This window comes from Arachis hypogaea, chromosome 16, assembly GCF_003086295.3.
Source record: "Arachis hypogaea cultivar Tifrunner chromosome 16, arahy.Tifrunner.gnm2.J5K5, whole genome shotgun sequence".
Classification (NCBI taxonomy): Eukaryota; Viridiplantae; Streptophyta; class Magnoliopsida; order Fabales; family Fabaceae; genus Arachis; species Arachis hypogaea.
The window spans coordinates 138,272,690-138,291,923 of NC_092051.1; the positions used below are offsets into that span (position 1 = coordinate 138,272,690).

A 19,234-nucleotide genomic window follows, 5' to 3' on the forward strand; every position below is an offset into this window, starting at 1 on the left:
GCAAGAGTGGGGTATTAGAAGGATATGTTGTGTAACTGTTGACAATGCTAGTGCTAATGGTATTGTAATTTCGTATTTACTTAGAGGCATGGGTGATTGGAATGGGTCAACATTGTTAAATGGGGAGTTCATGCATATGAAATGTTGTGCTCACATATTAAATCTAATTGTCGATGATGGTATGAAAGAGATTGATAGCTCAATAACTAAAATCAGAATTGCATGCAAGTTTGTTAGGTCATCTCCTTCTAGGATGCAAGCTTTTAAGAGGTGTGTTCAAGAGGCTAATATAACTTGTAAAGCCAGTGTAGTGTTAGATGTGCCTACTAGGTGGAACTCTACCTATTTGATGCTAGAGGCTGCTGAGAAGTTTGAATCGGCTTTTAGTCGGCTTAGTTATCAAGACTCATTTTATTTGTTGACGCTTGAGTCTGAAGGAGGACCTCCTGATGCTAATAATTGGAAAAGGGCACGTGTGTTTGTGAAGTTCTTGAAAATATTTTATGATGTAACTCTTACTTTTTCTGGTTCTTTGAATGTCACATGTAATAATTTTTTCAATAAATTGTGTGACATTCAAAAAATTTTGAATAAGTGGAGAAAGATGGCGACACAAATGAAAATGAAAGTAAAACTAGACAAATATTGGGAGGGTGATGGCATAAATTATTTTTTCTTTGTGGCTGTTTTTCTTGATCCTCGTTACAAGTATGAGTATGTTGAATTTTGTTTTAATCGGGTGTATGGGTTGAATCAAGCCAAAGATATGTTGAAAAAATTGAAGGATATCATTCATAAGTTGTTTGAGTATTACTCCATGATATATCCCCTTCCGGATGGTAATTCTTCTGGTAGTTTTAATTCTAGTATTACCTCTCATGATCATGGGGTTGGTGGTGAAAATGCAAATGAGGAGGAAGATGACTTCGAAGATGAGTCTAGATTGAGGGTTAAAAAAAGCAAGGTGAGGTCAAAAGGAATGAATTAGAAAGATACATGGAAGATGATGTGGAGGATAACATTTCCGGTTTTGACATTTTGCGTTGGTGGAAATTGAAATCAATGAAGTATTATGCTCTTGCTCACATGGCTAAGGATTTGTTGGCTATTCTCGTCTCTACCGTATCTTCTGAGTCGGCATTTAGTACTAGTGGTCGTGTGCTTGACCAATTTAGAAGCTCATTAAGTCCTTCTACTGTTGAGTCTCTAATTTGCTCACAAAATTGGTTGAAGACTCAAAAGAAGATGTATGACTTAAAGCAAGAACTTAAGGACCAAGAAAAACTTGAATTAGGTAACTATTTTTAAATTATATTGCTTTAAATTATTATGTAATTGTTGTTATTGTTGAGTCTTTAATAATAATTTAATTACTGTTAATGTAGAGCTTTCAACTTTAACAATATCTAATGAAGCCATTAGAGTTGATGTTGTTTACAACAATTTGAGGTTAATATTTTTTCACTAATTATTTATTTGTTGAATTACTTTTAATTAATCAATTTTATATATTAACATTAGCTAATTATATGCTGATTTTTTGAAGGTCACAACTTCTCTCTTAAATATGCTTGGTTGATGGAGTGAAGGATTATGAAGTGAAGACTTCGAAAATTAGACAAATATTTCTATTGCACTTTTGTATTTAGCTTCTAATGTTTAGATTTTAATGTGTTTTGGTTTTAGCTTCTTTCAAAGATTATTCACTAGACTTTTGTATTTAACTTCTAATATTTCTATTGCACTTTTATATTTTCATTAGACAAAGATTATTCACTTTTAATATATTTGGATTTTGATGAGTTTAGTTTTTAATGTATTTGGTATCTAATATGTTTGCATTATTTCTAATCTATGATGTATAGACACTGACACGGACACGGGACACGCTGACACACGAATTTTAAAATCTTACATGACACGGGGACACGCATACATATAAAATATAAAGTATTTTTTAGATAAATCGTAATGATATTTTGATATTTTATTGATATTAAAATATAAATTAAAATTTTTAATTATTTTTAATGTCTTATTTTAATTATATCAAGTATTTAAAATAATTTTTGTTTTAATAAATAATAATATATATTATATCTAAATTTATTTTAAAAATATATGTTAAGAATAAGACAAGACACGTTGACATGTGATGGTATTTAGGTGTGTCCAGATGTATCCGAAGAAAAATTTTTTATTTTTTATTAAGACACGGTTGGACACAGCAGACACACGTGTCGGACGAGTGTCAGTGAGTATCGTGTCCGAAATGTGTCCGAGACGCGGACACGACAACTCAACAAAGTGTCCGTGCTTCATAGTTTCTATTGATGTTACATGTTTATTGTATTTGTTGAATTTTTAAGATAAAAATTTGCCAATTTGATTTTTTTATGAATTTTAAAGTTATCGGGTACCTACTATCCGAACCGAACTAATCCGCTCTTAATCGGTTTGGTTTAATTCGGGTAGAAACACAAAAAAATACAAATTCAAATCAAATCGAACCAATTTTTTTTTATCAATTCAGTTCTAATTTTACTTTAAACCCGAACCAAACTAACCTGACCTGTGCTCACCCTATTTTCAGTTCTTATGAAATTTGCTGTTAAAGCGTGAAATTTCAAAATCATCCTTGTCCAAATTATAATATTCCAAATGTATCCTTGCCTTTATCTAACCATGTTGCTCTTGCTCTCCTTTCAACTCTTTAGTGTAAACTGTAATTGAGCAGTGACAACAGCTGAGGTCCTTGGAGCAGTGCGCCGTCGCCACCGCTCGCCGCCGACGCAGTGCGTCTTTGCCCGCTCGTCAGTGAGCCACTGCCACTGTGCACCACCACCCCTGTATTTGTGTGCGACTCCTCCTAAGTGACAAGTTGTGTAAATCTTGTATATTTTCGCTCTTTGCTTGTGTTTTCTGAAACTTGCCATTACATGCTCACTAAGTTTGTTAATGCTTTATGTTATTACGATGCCCTAGCAGTTAGTTATTAGCGTATTCTTCTTGAATCAATATCTACAGCAGTAATTCATCGTTCATCGTTGTGTTCAAGTCTCTTTGGCCACCTAAGCATCGAGTAACACTATAAGAAGAGAGATGAAAGCCCCTTCCTCTCTGTTCCTGAGGGGCCACATTCCTTGCGCCAATTCACTCCTCACTACTTACAAAGGTTCTATCCACTTCCCTCATTTCTCAACTCTTATCAAGTGTGACCACAAAAATCGCTTTCCAATAATCAATTTTCTTACTTGGCACACGGCTGTATTGTTATGTGATTAGCTGCAATTGTTGGCTGTTGACTTTGATATTCCTTCCATCGGTAGCTTTTCATTTACATTTTCCCATTCAAATGAAGTTTCAGTTTCCTTTGTAGTTGACTATAGTTGGGTATTAATGCAGGAGCACCCAATGCAACAAAGCATCCCATCTTCTACTTCTGTAAGAGCATCCAAACTAATTCATATGAAATTGCTAATGGAAGCTACAATCCCACTGTACAGCAGACAAAAGAAAAGAGTATGATGGTATGTGTTACTCCCATAACTGTCATGTGCTATCATGAAAGTTTATCATGATTGGTTTTTTCTAAATACAAAAGTTAGCTCAAGGAGGAGGACTAATGAAGCTATTAATAAAGGGTAATATTGGCCAATAGCCTAGTAGACTTAACACCTCCACATCGCTCTAGCACTAGGCCATAGCCATTTGGAATGTGAAGTTTGCGGATCAGATATTTATGGCATATGATATTGTTACATCATTAAATTGATGTAGTGGATTATCTATTAAAATGGTTGGAAAAGACTTGGTTGTTGTATAAAATTTTATATGATTAGAACTTCCAATTCAGTGATGGATTTTGTGAGTAAACAAATCAGCAAAAAGTTATTTAATGCAAGTATAAGCGTTATTTTATGGTGAACTTATGTAACTCGATCATCTCCTTTATATTCAACATCTTTTTAGAGCAGATGTTTGGGCAAGTTTCAGTCGGAAGGATTTAGGCATTTGGCTTCTATTTGGTCCAAAGAGCATGGCAATTTTAGAGGGGTTTCCTTGTTGAGTCTTCTTTTGTCTATTCTTATTTTTATAATGAGGATTCTTTCTTCTAAAATATTTTTTTTGTTATATTCTTCTTTTATCAATGGATATTCTCCTATTGAAAACTAGCATGTTGTCATTAGTATTTTCTTTAACCTTGGCATAATCTTTGTTTCTTTTGTTTTTATCTAAATATCCAATTTAGTTATTCTTTCTTATGAGTGTTGTTTTGGTAGCATGGAAATATTTGCTTATGTTAAATATAATTATTCAAACTGTAGGAGAAGCAATCTAAAAAAATTGAATCTATTGGAGCTTTTCAAAAGTTGCCAATAGTGATGCCATCTATTGACATTCTTGAGTCAGCCCTAAGAAAGGTGAAGAAGATTTCTCCAACGAAAGGTTCTTGACCTCAATTTGTACTTAATTTAGTTACATGTTAATCTCTTTCATCAACATTGAATTTTGGTTTGCATAAACTGTAGGAATTGCAAATATTGCAAAAAGAGAGAAAAACAAGGGTGCTAAGCAACTTGATGCATTAATGAAAGTATGTTATTAACTTCCTCATATTCAATGCCTAGAGCTATATAATGCCTATTTTGGGCTTTCTGGCAATATGTCTTATAAATCATAAAGTGAATAGGGATAAAGTTAATGCTATAGTTCTTGCTAGGAACTTGCTGTTCCTTTGAGGACGTATGTGGAGAACTTTCCTGATAAAGCATATCTTCATCCTTATGAAAGGTCTCTTATTGAGTTGACACTTGGAGACGGATACTATGAAAAGGTATGTTTAAAGAGTTGCATTGCAGCACTGGACATGTTTTAGACTTCCATTTGCATGTTCCCATAATTATTAAGGGTACAGTACTATATGTTATATTGAGATAAATCTGTTATATGTTAGACATAATTTTTCTACTGTAGATTTACAATTGTTTAACAGGTACTAGGAAAAGTAGATACATTAAGGAAGAGGGTAGTCTCTGTTGGAAAGGAACATGCTTCACTTTGTGCAAAGGTATCTAATTATTTACATAATTGTTTGACATATTTCTTGGTTGCGTATGAAAATACCAAACCTGTTAATTTATGAAATTGGGAACGAAACACCCGATCTGGCAACCCTTGGTTTCTAGTAAAATTCAGTCTCTGATTTTATAGGGTGAAGTTCTCTGTTTGCTCACAAACTGTTAAAAGTTCTATTTTTGCTCATTCAAACCAATGAAGTTTCTGGTTTGCCATCTCGTAAACTCACTTATTGGACCAGCAGACCAATTTTTTTGGGTCAATAGCAGCTTTCAAGCTCATGAAACAGGCCAACCTATGCACTATCTTACCCAAGTCCGAGCTAAGATGTCACATTCTGTCCTCATATAGGCTATGATGTTTGGCAGCTATTTGTCCTTGCAAAGGTGGTTGTAATTTTTCTTTCTCTTTCAAGATTCGTCAAGCTTTTCAAGCCAAATCCATTGATGGTTACCTAGTTATATTGTAGTGATTGGAGAAGAAAATGACTGGATATTGATTATATAAAACAGAGGTGATCAATTGGCAATTAGTAAAATGGGTTTTGAGTAACAGCTCAGTCTCTCCCACATTCTAATCCAATATATGCCTTCCTCTCCTAACCTCTCCACACCTTACATATAATCCCATTCACTATTCTCTCTCCACCAGTTCACCATTCTGTTATGCTCTATAGGATTCCATGCTCACCGTTCTAGTTATGTTTTAATGAGATTTTTACGGTCCTAGTTATGTTTTTCTGCTTCTCTAGCCTCCAGAACCATTCCATCATCACTACTATAAGCATTTTATTGTGATCCATGCCCTATTAATGATGGCTGTGCCTGTGATGCTGTTGCTTCAAACATTACTGATGAACATATCTCAAGTTTTGAGTAGCTTTTTTGAAAACTTCTGTGTTTTACAAATTATTTACACCCTCTATACAGTCTCTGATGTAGCATCTATCCCGCTGTCTTATCTGCCAATATATTTTAGAATTGACTGTTGTGTGTTGCCGTCCAAGATTGACAGCTACAAGATCTATCAGATGGAGAGTCCCGATATATTGCTTCATATAACCATCATATTATTTTGTTGTTTGTATATACCACATGCTATAGTTTCCTTTCCTAAAATGGTTGACATACTTCATCTTCCAACAGTCTTCATCAAAGAGAGAAGCAGAGGAACGATTGAATGGGGTAAGTTGCAAATCCCACATGGAAATCTGTTTTTTTTTTTTTTTTTTTTTTTTTTTCTGAAGGTTTCTTTAATCCGATGGTGTGATACAGGGTCTTAAGAAAATTGAAGAGATCTTTGCTAGTGAACGGAAAGTTGTCGATGATTTGTTAGGCATAGCCAAGGTATTCTGCATTTCAGCATTCACAGATATAGTTCTATTCTATAGATAGCATTGACAGCCTTACTGCATATGTTGGGTTTTAGTATCAGTTCTATTCTAATAATTAATTATGCTCTAGAGCTGTAGTATTAATGAGCTGCTGCTCATATCTGATTCAGTGGCTGTGAGAGGATGTTATAGGCAGTTAAGAAGTTATTACTCTGTCACAGTAGTTACACTTTGATATTAAAGCCCCTTACATTATCTTATGTTTATGTAGTCTTTAAACATCAGAATTGATTGTAATATCCAAATATCATTCGGAATCCTGAAACTATTCTCCATGCCTTTTTCCATAGAGGTTAGCTACATGAATAGTGTCTTAGTAAACTGCGTGCAGCGATATTATCTGATTTTTATATGCATATACGATATCCATCTGATTTTAATCGTATATGCATATATGCATCCGAGTTCTATGGTTTTCCATCTGCATCTTGGGAATCTTCTTTCCTTTGGTTTTTCAATAATTTTCCATCTGATCATAATCCATATCATATTGTCTACCTGATTGCTGATTAATGTTACAGACTTTGAGGGCAATGCCTGTAATTAATTTGGAAACACCAACACTATGCCTTGTTGGAGCTCCTAATGTTGGCAAATCTAGTTTGGTTCACGTACTTTCTACTGGCAAGCCCGAGGTATGCATCTGAATCTTTTAAAAGTTCTTTGTTCAAATCCTGATTATGTACTATACAGTTTGAGTTTTTGAAAAGCTTGAGCTTGAATTGAATTATTGATCTTCCTAACATGTCTATCATGAATTAACACTCTCAAAAAGCTTATTTGGTTAGGGCAGATGATGGCTGTATAATTTACATCTATTCATTGTTAGTAGAATCAATAAATAAACTATCTGCCTTCAAGAATGTCTTTTATATTTTCTATGAGCTCTCAATTAAATTCTTTTACTATTAAAAGGAAAATAAATATTTTACTACAGCAACTGCAAAAGTAATTCTGAAGATTTAAACATATGATCAGCCATGTAATATTTTTCCCTCCTCTTCCCTTTCTTTTCTACCTAATATTCCAGATTTGTAATTATCCGTTTACAACAAGAGTTATTCTTATGGGTCATATTGTCTTAAACTACCAGAAGTTTCAGGTTAGCATTTTATTCAAGTTTTTATTTGCTATTTTGCGTTTTTCTATTTCAGCCAAATGTATTTGCAATGATGACTGTAGGTAACAGATACTCCAGGCCTGCTGAAGAGACAAGATGGTAATTAACATTTCCTTTATTTTTGCCAATTTCTAAGTAGTATAATTTTATCTTATTTTCTAAATGTTATCTGCTAGACTTCCAAAAGAGTTTATGATACTAGGACGCTGGTACAAGTATCTAGAATGAACAAGTACGGAAAGGGGATAGATTATTTTGTAAAAGTTAAGGATATGAGTACAATTGGGTATGGCAAGTTCTCCTGCAACTGTAGATCATTTTTGTCTCCATTGGGTAGAGACAGGAAACCAGGCTGCTCATGGGTTATAAAAGAAAAAGAGAAAGCTGCCACCACATAAAACCTCACTCCAATTAGAATGTATTGACTGGATTGTAGTCGAGCAAAATGAAACAATTAAGATACCATATTGAGAGAGTGTGAGTCAGAGAAAGAACAGAAATAAAGGCGGAGAATAATGCCTGAAGGTACCCTGCCAGGCCAACTTGTCATAAAAGGCGGGTCGGACATGGAATTTGAGCCCGAAAGACAGCTCGACCACTTTTTTTGTGACCACTTAAAACTAAAAAAAATTAATGAAACAATGAAACATTTTTTGGTATATTGCTAATTTATTATATAATAATAAAACATTTTTTCATTAAAAAAAAAATATTAGTGCTTAAATCTTTTGAAGACTGTTTTTTAATATTATTTTAAAAAAATAATTTTTGGTAGGCTATTTGCCAGTTCACCAAAAAAGGGATGGATCGGCATATTTGGCCCATATTTTTATGCCGGGCGGGATAGGGGGCAGGGTGGGCCAGCCTGCTTGCCAACCCTCCCCGTCACTATCCAATTTCAAATTCTAGTTAGTCCTCTTTAGTTTGGTAGGTTTCATGATTTTCAATGCCTTCTCTGCTCTGCATCTCTGCAGATCATTGTTTAGGAGTTCTAGTGTGCATTTTTCTGCGATTGTTTCTGGTGTGTCCTGGACATTCTACCTTAATTCTTCAGGCTTGGTATGTTCAAAAGTTTTCGGGTTTTCCCTATTAATCATTTTCACCTGATTATGGTTAGAGATTGTCTCCCATAAAGGTGCAAAGATCTTTGTTATTGTATAATCTTTTTTAATTAAAAAATCCTGAAATGTATGTATGTTTCATGTTGTTTCCTTATCTGGTATACAAAGTCATTGGCATCCAGTACTGTAATAATTAGTTGATTTGTCATTGTTTCTTATAAATTGCCATTGATTCTCCTTGTTCTAATGTGGTTTTAAATGACTTATGTCCTTCAATTTATGATTTATATGCTTTTATTTTCCTGGTTTTTAGAGGACAGGAATAATTTAGAGAAGTTGACTCTTGCTGTCCTTTCACATCTTCCAACAGCAGTTTTATATGTTCATGACCTTTCTGGGGAGTGTGGCACTTCACCATCTGATCAGGTATGCTTTTTATGACAATTGAGTTGATAAAATAACTAAATTAAGGCTTAAACTAAATTTTTAATTACGGGCTATAAATATTATTGAAATATGTACTTTTTATGTAGCTCATCAGGTTCCTTTTAAATTAGATGTATGTGAAAGCCTTATATTTTGTTTTTAAGATGTTTATTGCTTCTGTATTCATGATCCTTTGAATATTTGTTTCGGATGTACAATTCAAAGTTTTACCTTAGATATTCCATTGTATTTGAAGTATTGTCCATTGAGGCTCTTTTTGGTCTATATTGATATATGATAAGCTACAATTACATGATAAAGATATTGCGATTGACCAATTGATGTTCATCCTTCAGATTTTTTTGTCTGTCTGTTAAACGTTACTTTATTCCAGTCATGCTTTTTATTAATGGTGTTTATGAGTTGGTTTGGATCAATTTTGACGTAACAACTAAACTGATTCAGCCAATTAGAATTATTTTCTCAGGATTAGATTGGTTTTTTCAATTAAAAAAACTAAACCAACCTAATGCAATCAAAACTGGTTTAGACTGTCCTGGTTAATTCAATATTTGGGGTTCTTTTTTAATGCGAAAGTTGTAAATTAATAATAAAGGATATGAGACTTTTGTGTAATTGAATAGACTAGAAAGAGGACTAAATTTATATTTTTGGGCAGTCATCCTGTAGCTAGAGGTACAAGAGACCTATGAAAATCACAGGAGATATTATTAAAAGAGATTTAAATATTAATAGTTTAAATATGAATGTGATTCCAGACAGAACACTATGATGTTATTTGATCCCGACTCCACCTTGTTGGAGAAGGCTTGCTTCTTGTCTTATTGTAGAATTTGGGTGTTTGAGGAAAAAAGAATTGAAGAAACTTAAAATGGGACTAATCGGAGTGTAAATTTACTCGGGAATATCCCCAAGACTCCAATCAGTGTGTGTACATATACGCTGAATACATAATTGTGTACATAATCAAGTGCCTTAAATTTATAGAATGACGAACAAATTGACATTAATAAGTATCCTATGTTCTATCCTATTTCTGTAGCATGTCAACGTTATTTACATCAAAACAACGCTCCTCAAGGCATGCATGTATATTTTATGCATCAAACATGTTACATATGTTTGTAACTCTTACTCCCATGTATATTGACAAAGCATCAGTTGATGATGGTTGGTTATGCAGTTTTCAATATACAAAGAGATCAAAGAAAGGTTTAGTGGACATTTGTGGCTTGATGTTGTATCCAAATTTGATCTGTTGAAGTCATCACCTGTGGTCTATGCAACAGAAAAGCCATCTCCCACAGAATTTGATCTGGAGAAGTACCGGAAATCAGGTCCTGATGCAGCTATTCATGTATCTGTCAAAACACAAGAAGGACTAAATGAGGTCAGGCAAATCTGTTTCAAGATTTCATATTTCAGCTAGAATCTTTCATGGTTCGGGTTATATAAGAATAAGGCCACAGCAGTGTCTAGCAAGTAACATTTTTGTCAATGAAAATGGGTAGGGTTAAGTGTAGATCTTCTTGAATAGGAATTGGCACTAAATTAACTACTAAGATTCATTGCTTTTAATGTGTAGCTGAAGAAAAAAGTGCATGAGCTGCTTAGCCTGCAGATGGCGAAGATAAAAGATACGATGGAACAACCAAGAGAAGTGAAAGGTACCACTAGCGTAACACCAAATTTGTGAAGAAATTCGCAGCTAAAATAGAGGAAGTTGAAGTCTTCATAAAGCCTGTAAATCTTTGTAAAATATGTTAGGCACCATCTATGCCGCACCTCCATACTCGAAAACCAGCAAAAGCTTCATTACAGGCTCCTCTAAGCAATTAAGCACCACAGAATTGATTGAGCGTAGCAACAAGAGCTGAATCTTAAGTGCTTATGTACCTTGGCATCTTTGAGATCTTTATTGTTACATTCACATTGGAGATACAATGAAAGCTTGTTTGTTTGTCGCCTTTGAACTTTCAATCAATTTGGCCACGGCATGTAACTTTTGTTATCATTTCGTTGTAACCTTGATGAGCTCAAAACTCAAATCTTGTCAGAAATAATGATAAAATTGGTTTGACAAAACACTGATAATTTATTTTCCATTCTTGTTTGTCATGTAGGTGAGAGTAAAGTTTTACTTTTACCCCATAAATAATTATTACAAGTTTAATTTTGCTTGAAAAGTAGATATATTGTATGGAAGACAGCATATATAAAGGAATGTTTTTCATTTGATGAAAGAATTTACATTCTCCCAAACGTCATGGTTAGCTTCTACATTCTATTTACGAAGACAAGAGAATGCTTGAGCCAGAAAAATAATAATGCAAAAATGCTGTTGTTCAGTTCATTCTTGTCAAATGCTAATTTAGGCAGCAATAATGGTGGTAATTTGATGGACTTGGTTGGTTGCCTTTTGTTCTTTACTTGAAACATAGTGAAGCAGAACTATCAAAGACAAATTAAAGTCCTCTTCCTTTTTGGCTGAGATGAGTAACCAGTTCCTGCTTTATGTAAAATGCATCACTGTCTCTTCAATAATAAGTTTCAAACTTCACTTTCACCCAACAATGGTAGTGAAGGTGGATTACAGAAAAATCACAACTTACATAAAGCCAAAACAAAAGAAAAGGAATAAGAAGGAAATAGCTCAAGAAGTAGGACAATATGGTTTCCCCTTTCATCCTCAGTTGCAAAAGTAAACCAAGACCAATGACTCTGACAGTCACACTTTAAGATTAATCCATAATTACCTCCCTGCAATAAGAATCTGCTGTAGTCTCACACCTGCATAAGGAACCTGCTGCTAATTCCTTTTTTAAATTCATAAACTCCTTCTTTTGCACCTAATATCAATCCCTTGTACCCATATGAACAATGAAGAGCAACCAGCAGTGTATCAAGAATCATCTCAAAACAATGACAGAAATTAACACATACAAACATAACTATAAATCATCTCAAAACACAATCCTGCACAGAAATTTTGCAACTAGTAACTGACGGCACCAAGCATTGCGCACGAACATACTGTGATGAGATTATATACAATAAACAAAAGAAGATTTGAACATATGGTATTAATATAGAACTTATCAAAGATTGTGGCTAAATAATCTATAAGACTGCAGAACTGAGAATTGCACTAAGGTTTTGGGACTCCTAATGTTTGGAGTTGCATTGATATACTAAAACAGAAAACTATTTGAAGAACATACTTGGATCAGAATATTTTTTTTCAAACTGATTAGGCGATAGGAAAGTAAATAAATTTACAAATTAACTTCCTCCACCCAAGTGGCATGATCATGCAAAAAAAAAAAAAAAAAAAAAAAAAAACAAGACAAGTCCCCTTTTGTATTACACCTTTAGGAGTTAACACTGCTATACACAAATGATATAGTTAAGTTAGCAAGTATTATAGACAACTGAAATTACTGTACTCAAAATCAGGTTCTGTATCCAACTTTCACTTGATCACTTGATCTTGCATTGCTGCTCGGCTGTACCTATTCCTCCGTGACAACTTGTTCACAATGGCTGCACTCTTCAGTACTGGAAACTCTCAACTGCAATTTCGAGTATAAGAATTAGATAATGGAAAAACAGCCATAATAGAACACGTATAAGATAAGCACAAAATCAGCAAAGCAACATAAACATTATCAAAGAAGCCACTCCCACCTTAAGCTTGAATTTCAGGAAATTTTAGGATCCAAATTATCAATCAAATCAGAGTCCTTTGGCTGCACCACACAGTCACCAAACAAGTCCCTCAGTTTCCCATGGCGCACCATGTTATCGAGAATTTCATCCTCGAATTCCACGGCAGAACTCTTGGGCTCATCCTGTTCAGTGTTCTTTGCTGAAAAGACTAGTTCAGACAACCGGTCCTTCTTGGCCTGATGGCAGTATTTTGTATACTCGGTAGTCCCATGTGTTATGAGATGGTAAGTGTAGACCACCTTCTTTTGCCCCAGCCTATAAGCACGGCTGATAGCTTGCCTTTCGACCGAGGGGTTCCAAACCACATCCAGCAGCACCACCCTGGAAGCACCAACCAGACTGATTCCTTCACAGCAAGCTTTTGTGGATGCAAGCAAGATCTTTGCTTGGCTGTTTGGATCATTGAAGGAATGAATGAGTAACTGCCTTTGGTTCTTATCCAGCTTTCCACTCATGTAGAAAACTTCTTTTTTCTCAGTCCAATTGAAAATTGACTTTAATTGCTCCATGATTAAAGTCAAAGGATCAAGGAACTGGCTGAACACAAGCACTTTCTCGTTCATTGCATCACAGATCCTTACAAACTCCACCAAAAATCTTGTTTTGACACCAACAGTTGGATTCAGTTTGAGGTCTTTCAACTGTTCCATGTCAACAAGAGCTCTTTCCTTAGGTGAAAGAGTGCAGCAAAGGAAAAGGGATGGATGGACAGACACCAAGGCCGACTTGCTATCAAAAGGCAATGTATTTGGATGTCCTTCAATGCCCTCAAGAAGTGTTTTCTGCAAATCACCTGGCATTAAAGTCACCACGCAGTCTTTCAAGCCAGGAAGATTCTTCTGAAGAATACTGCCTTTGTGAACATGCACAAATGGATCCATCAGCTGCTTCAACTGCTTGATGTTCTCATCATTTAGATTCTCAGTTCTGACTGAAGAAACTGGTTCCCAACTGAGACCTTTAGATTCTTTCTTCTCTTGCATCAATCTTCTTTGGCAGAACTTTTTAAGCTCAGGAGGTATGGTATCCGGAAAGGACGGTCTGACCACGCAGATTGTATTGTAAAGCTCCAGAAAATTGTTCTGGAAAGGAGTCCCGGAAAGGATGATTCTCTTGTGAGTTTGAATCTCAGAAAGAACCTTCCAAATCTGACTACTCTGATTTCGTGGCGTGTGTCCTTCATCCAATACCAACAATCCAGGAACTTCAAGAAGGATTTTTCCCATGACCCCTCTGGCAGCATTCTCCTTCAAGCTTTTATCACGCTTCAAGCCGGTAAGCCTCTGAAATAGACTGTAGCTGATTCCAAGAATACTTGGTTCTTTGAACCAAGAATACAGCTTCACCATCCGGATATCTTCCTGGCTTGGAGCAGACCCTCCAACTTTGCTCCATGCAGCTCGGTGCTCTTTTCCTGATGTGTCTTGATTGCTCAAATTATGGAACGGAATCTCATTGTCCCACTTTCTGAACTCATCTTCCCAAGTTAGCAGTAAGCTAGCAGGAGCAATAATCATGGGATGGCAATCTGGAAACACTTTCAAGTATGTCTGAAGGAACACGATGGTCAGCCGCGTCTTTCCAGTCCCTGGAGCATGAGAAATGATGCATCCACCCGTGCTGTTCGAGTCACAACTCTTCAATTTAGGAAGCTCCATGGTTCCTGCCAAGTTTTTCCAAAGGAATTCAAAACCTTCAAGCTGATGAGCATACAGGTTTTGCTTAGTATCTGCTGGAATCAGGTCCCAAACTGTGCCTTCCTTGTTACAGTAACCACCTTCTCGGACACCAAATGGAGCCTCATCAAAGCATAAGCCATTAGGCCCATCAGATAGCAGCTTCTTTCTTGATCCTTCTCTTGGATACTCACTCACCTGTATTATGTACAACAGAAGCATGCAAACAAGCTCATCCCATAGTTCAAATCAACACAAGGCATCAATTAACAAAATTAAGCATTGATTATTGGATGAAGTGAGTGTTATAGGTAAAGAGATAATAGTTCACATCAACTTTGATCTCCTAGTTCATCAATGAAGGGATTCTACTTACAAAGGGTACCGGCATGCCTTTTATGTCTATGATCATCCAATGGCAGAGTATGCAATATATTCCAGTCTCTTCATCATGGACAAACTTGTGCTTACAATTGGTTGCCGGAGCCTCTGTGTTCTGTTGCGTTTCGACAGTCTCAACACAGCCAACCTGCAGTTCATACCATAAATTATGATATATATCTTTTAGAATGTCAAAGATCAAAAGAAGCCTATGACTGTAATATGTTTTAATTACGATGTAAATAGCTATTTAGTGAATGGCCTTCATCAATTTGTAAAGGTATCAGGCCTAAGGCTATGAGATGAGAAATCAGAGAGAATGAAAATGTGAATGAGATTGTGATCTTAATTGTTTTCTTACGCTGCAGTATATGATTGATATATAGACTAACTATCATAACTAATAGTGACACACCAGCTCTTACTCCTAACACAACTAGTTACTAGTTACATCAACTCTTTGAACATTTAACAACTCACCAAAATTTCAGAAAATTAATCAATCATTGAAAATAATACAATGCGCCTACCACTATTGTTGCATATAAAAACACAGATACAAAATCCAACATTCAATATTATTATAAATTAGACATTTTATTTAGTGTTTCAGCAAACGAAAGATGACTTACCAAGGAGTCAACTTCACCTAGTCTGAGCAAAGAATCCATTTCTTCCCACAACATATCCCTCTCCTTCTCGGATTCAGTTTTTTCAATTGGCACTTTCTTTCCAAAAAAAAATTTTCTCTGAACATCGAGAGCTGGTTCCTTTGAGATTGTATCTTGCTTATGAACATTATCTGGATTATGCTTAATCCGAAAGCATTCAGCAAGAAGTTCAATCAACGGTGCCTCCTTTGGCCTAGATGGATTTGTTGTCACTCTATGTTGCTCCCTCTCTTTGTAACTACTTTCGCAAACCGCCCCGGCCTTATGCTTCCCTTCAGCCTCTCCTTCCTTCTTGTTCTCCCTCTCTTCCTCTGCACTCTCCATTCTTTCATCATTCATCGGCACTCTTTCATCGATCATTGGCGAGTCCCCTTTGTCCTTTGCCACAAAATCAGACACACTTTCACGACCCTTCTGTTTTACCGGTTTCTTTTCATCCTTTTCTGAATCATTCTCCTCAGGTGTGGATGGACGCGAACGCTTTTGGGAAGAGGCTTCAATATCAGCACCAACATTTTCTCCTGTTCTTTCCACTCTCTTCCGTGCTCTATTCCCCGCCGGCATTGGTTTCTTTGCCACCTTCTTTCCTTTGTCTTCGTTCTTCTTTGAAGAACAACCCTCCACTGGTTTCTTAGCCACATTCTTTTCCTTATCTTCATTATTTTTTGAAGAACAACCCTCCACTGGTTTCTTAGCTACATTCTTTTCCTTATCTTCATTCTTTTTTGAAGAACAACCCTCCGCTGGTTTCTTGGCTTCCTTATCTTCATTCTTTTCTGAAGAACAACCCTCCGTATTGCGATCTCCAAAGAGAACACTAGCACAATCTGCATTCTTTTTTGAAGAACAACCCTCCACTGGTTTCTTAGCTACATTCTCTTCCTTATCTTCATTCTTTTTTGAAGAACAAACCTCCACCGGTTTCTTGGCTACATTCTTTTCCTTATCTTCATTCTTTTCTGAAGAACAACCCTCCGTATTGCGTTCTCCAAAGAGAACACTAGCACAATCTGCATCCTTTGGTAGCATTTTCTCTGGCTGATGATCAAACACATTATTCTCGGTTGAGGATGAATTATTCTTATTCTCACCATTCTTCTTGCAAATTCCAGAGCATTCAGTTTCCACAATCACCTCGTCGCAGCGCAAAACTTTATTGCTATGAGACTCAAAAGTTGGCTCTCTTCTCTTCTTCTCCTTCTTCCTCCTCTTACATCTCCTCTTCTCCTTTTCCTCCTCTTCATCCTCATCATCAAAGGAACTTGAACCACTATCATCACTGCTTGAAGCTGAAGTTGATGCTGAAGCTGATGCTGAAGCTGAACCTTCTCCCTCATCCTCCACTCTGAAATCTTCGTCATCACTGTTATCAGTGTCCTCTGACTCACTTGATAATCCAAAATCCCAGTCCAAACTTCTTCCACCGCCCTCACTTCCTTCATCACTACTACTACTATCACTCAAACCAACGATTATAGGATCGTTGGCAGAAGTTCCAGCACCATCAATAGGAAACACGTTTCTTTCTTGAACTTCTTCCTTCTTCTCTTCATTAACATACCCACGATGAAGCTTCTGCAACCCCTCAGCAGCTGCATTATCATCACTATCATCGCTGAGTTCAATCACGTCTCTTGGCGGAGGCATCTCAAGAGGTTGCTGAGGTTCCATCATCCATCGTTCATGGAAAGCCTCATAGTCAAATTCCACAACCTCAACATCAACTTCAGCCTTTCTTTTCCCCTTCTTTCTCTCGCTGGACTTTGATGACGACGAAGACAATGTTCGGGATCCTGATCCAATACACGGTGACGGATTCAAAGACCTCTCTTTCTTCTTGCTTCTTGTTCTGCTAGCAACACCATTAACGATCACCATGGCTGAACGAAAAAGAAAGCCTTTTTTTCCGTTAATTTTTCTTCCTTCTTCCTGCTCCGTTTCACCTTCTGCCGAAAAACGTTTTCTTTTTATTTTCAGAAATAGAACAGCTTAGGGAGGAAGGAACGTGGTAATGGAGAGAATAAAAAAAAGAAAGAAAAAAAAAGAGAGAGTAGGTGGCAGAAGACAGAGGCAATAGCAAAGCTATGAAGTTTTTGCCTTGGTTGTCTACTGTGTGTTAATGTAAAAGGCGCCAAAGAAGAGAAAGCAAATCGGGTTGTAATGGGTGTTCCAAATATGGTAACCTGGTAAGTCAGAGTCAGCGTAAACTTGACTGGCAGCACACAGTAGTCTTAAAAAGTCTCGGTTTTTATTTTGTTTCACTTTCACAGTTTCACGCCAAATCCAAATCGTACTAATAAAAACGGACTCTATCTTTCCAATCTTTTTATATCGATTTGATAAGGTTGGCATGTATAAAGTATGATCTCTCCTACTCTCACTCTTCAGTCACAAAAACAAATACTCTCTCTCTCTCTCAAATATAATATAAAAGAAAAAAATATTATAATTATGTATATATCTTTTTATTGTTAAACAATATTTTAAAATATTATGCCCCTGTAATATAGGATTAGTTTGAATAGATTCATAAGTAATTTTTTTATTTTTAATTTATAAAAAATTATAATATTAATGTTTGATATAATTTTTAAATTTTTTTAAAAAATTATTCAAGTGTTTATAGAGAAATTAAAAAATGATTTTTTTATAATAAAAATATTTTTATTACTCTATTTTTAAAATAAATACTTTTAAAAAAAATAAAATATAAAATTATTTATAAACTAATTTTAATATAAATATTTACTATTTAAGTTTTTTTTTTAAAAAAATTAATTAAACTGTTTATCTAAATTAGACCATAGTCATGATATGCATATATATATTGTTTTCATTTATAGATTATAGGATGAGGGATAGAAAAAAATTATAAAGATCCAAGATTCAATTTTTAAAATTTGTATATAAAATAAAAAATAATATAAGATTTTGTAAGGAAGAGTGACTTTGAATATACAGTATATCTATTTTATATATATGAAAATTGATATCCAGGTTTTCATATAAGTGAGAATGAATGATATATCAATTATAGTATTTTATTGTTAAATTAATTTATTTTATAGATTGTAATTTTTATATAGTTTTAGTTTTTTTAATCATCTATTCTAATTAATAGTAGACTACAATGCAAACATCATCTTCTAATTAATATCTATTTTAATATAATTATTAGACTATCTTCTAATAAAAAATCTTATCAGTTTTTGTTATTAACTGTATTTGTTAAAACGTTATTTCATCATATATTTTAATTTATGAATCATGCATATGCAATGACAAGAAATTATAAGGTGTGAACTGTGAAGTCAAATTGGTATCTAATGATATTGGAAGAAATTATTAAAAGGTTTGGATTTATTTTAATTCAGCATTAAAATTTTGTTTTCTTTTAATTCTTGTAGGGGGATTGTATTTTTTTTTTTTTACTTTATAAAAAATGTTTTTGTGGAGATTGGCCAATTGGATAATTTATCTACCGATGAATATCTATAAACTTTTCGTCAGAATGAGTTATACGTCGGTAATAAGATACACTTTAACATTGAATCAGTAATTAAATAATAAGTTTTGTAAATTATAATAATCTAAATAATCTTCTTATTTTTTTTTATATCTGAAATAAAAAATAACAGTTATATCTCTGAATAATTTTATTTTAAATAAAAAATAAT

The 19,234-nt window shown here is 34.8% G+C and overlaps 2 protein-coding genes across 11 annotated transcripts; one reads left to right on the forward strand and one right to left on the reverse strand.

Moving 5' to 3' along the window:
- The first annotated feature begins 2,640 nt into the window (after positions 1 to 2,640).
- On the forward strand, positions 2,641 to 11,185 carry LOC112755234 (nucleolar GTP-binding protein 1). 10 transcript variants are annotated; one of them, XM_025803196.3, is made up of 16 exons: positions 2,641 to 2,880; positions 3,031 to 3,175; positions 3,406 to 3,530; positions 4,329 to 4,449; positions 4,533 to 4,597; positions 4,724 to 4,837; positions 4,997 to 5,071; positions 6,225 to 6,263; positions 6,354 to 6,425; positions 6,994 to 7,107; positions 7,503 to 7,574; positions 7,655 to 7,691; positions 8,967 to 9,079; positions 10,284 to 10,490; positions 10,686 to 10,767; positions 10,868 to 11,185. In XM_025803196.3, the coding sequence occupies exons 2-16, from the start codon at positions 3,103 to 3,105 to the stop codon at positions 10,975 to 10,977; spliced, it is 1,419 nt and encodes a 472-aa protein (XP_025658981.1). In that variant the 5' UTR covers positions 2,641 to 2,880; positions 3,031 to 3,102; the 3' UTR covers positions 10,978 to 11,185. The 10 variants fall into 10 exon arrangements, with proteins under 10 accessions (XP_025658981.1, XP_025658979.1, XP_072077397.1 ...); XM_025803194.3 differs by having other exon boundaries at positions 2,682 to 2,894; positions 3,028 to 3,175; XM_072221296.1 differs by having other exon boundaries at positions 2,682 to 2,894; positions 3,028 to 3,175; positions 9,024 to 9,079.
- Positions 11,186 to 12,307: 1,122 nt separating this feature from the next.
- LOC112755236 (SNF2 domain-containing protein CLASSY 4) lies at positions 12,308 to 17,686 on the reverse strand. The gene is made up of 4 exons (XM_025803200.3): positions 15,519 to 17,686; positions 14,882 to 15,034; positions 12,788 to 14,703; positions 12,308 to 12,672 (listed from the first exon to the last, which is right to left on the reverse strand). The coding sequence occupies exons 1-3, from the start codon at positions 17,433 to 17,435 to the stop codon at positions 12,802 to 12,804; spliced, it is 3,972 nt and encodes a 1,323-aa protein (XP_025658985.1). The 5' UTR covers positions 17,436 to 17,686; the 3' UTR covers positions 12,308 to 12,672; positions 12,788 to 12,801.
- Between the last annotated feature and the right edge of the window lie 1,548 nt (positions 17,687 to 19,234).

What these genes read in the sequence shown, in the direction of transcription:
- LOC112755234 (XM_025803196.3), top strand. Translation starts at nt 3,103, where the DNA reads ATGAAAGCCCCTTCCTCTCTGTTCCTGAGGGGCCACATTCCTTGCGCC. An exon ending in CAAAAGAAAAGAGTATGATG is followed by an intron (nt 3,531 to 4,328) that starts GTATGTGTTACT and finishes TTCAAACTGTAG; the next exon opens with GAGAAGCAATCTAAAAAAAT. An exon ending in ATTTGTTAGGCATAGCCAAG is followed by an intron (nt 6,426 to 6,993) that starts GTATTCTGCATT and finishes TTAATGTTACAG; the next exon opens with ACTTTGAGGGCAATGCCTGT.
- LOC112755236 (XM_025803200.3), bottom strand. Translation starts at nt 17,435, where the DNA reads ATGGTGATCGTTAATGGTGTTGCTAGCAGAACAAGAAGCAAGAAGAAA. An exon ending in TAGGTGAAGTTGACTCCTTG is followed by an intron (nt 15,035 to 15,518) that starts GTAAGTCATCTT and finishes TATGAACTGCAG; the next exon opens with GTTGGCTGTGTTGAGACTGT. An exon ending in AAGGCATGCCGGTACCCTTT is followed by an intron (nt 14,704 to 14,881) that starts GTAAGTAGAATC and finishes TACATAATACAG; the next exon opens with GTGAGTGAGTATCCAAGAGA.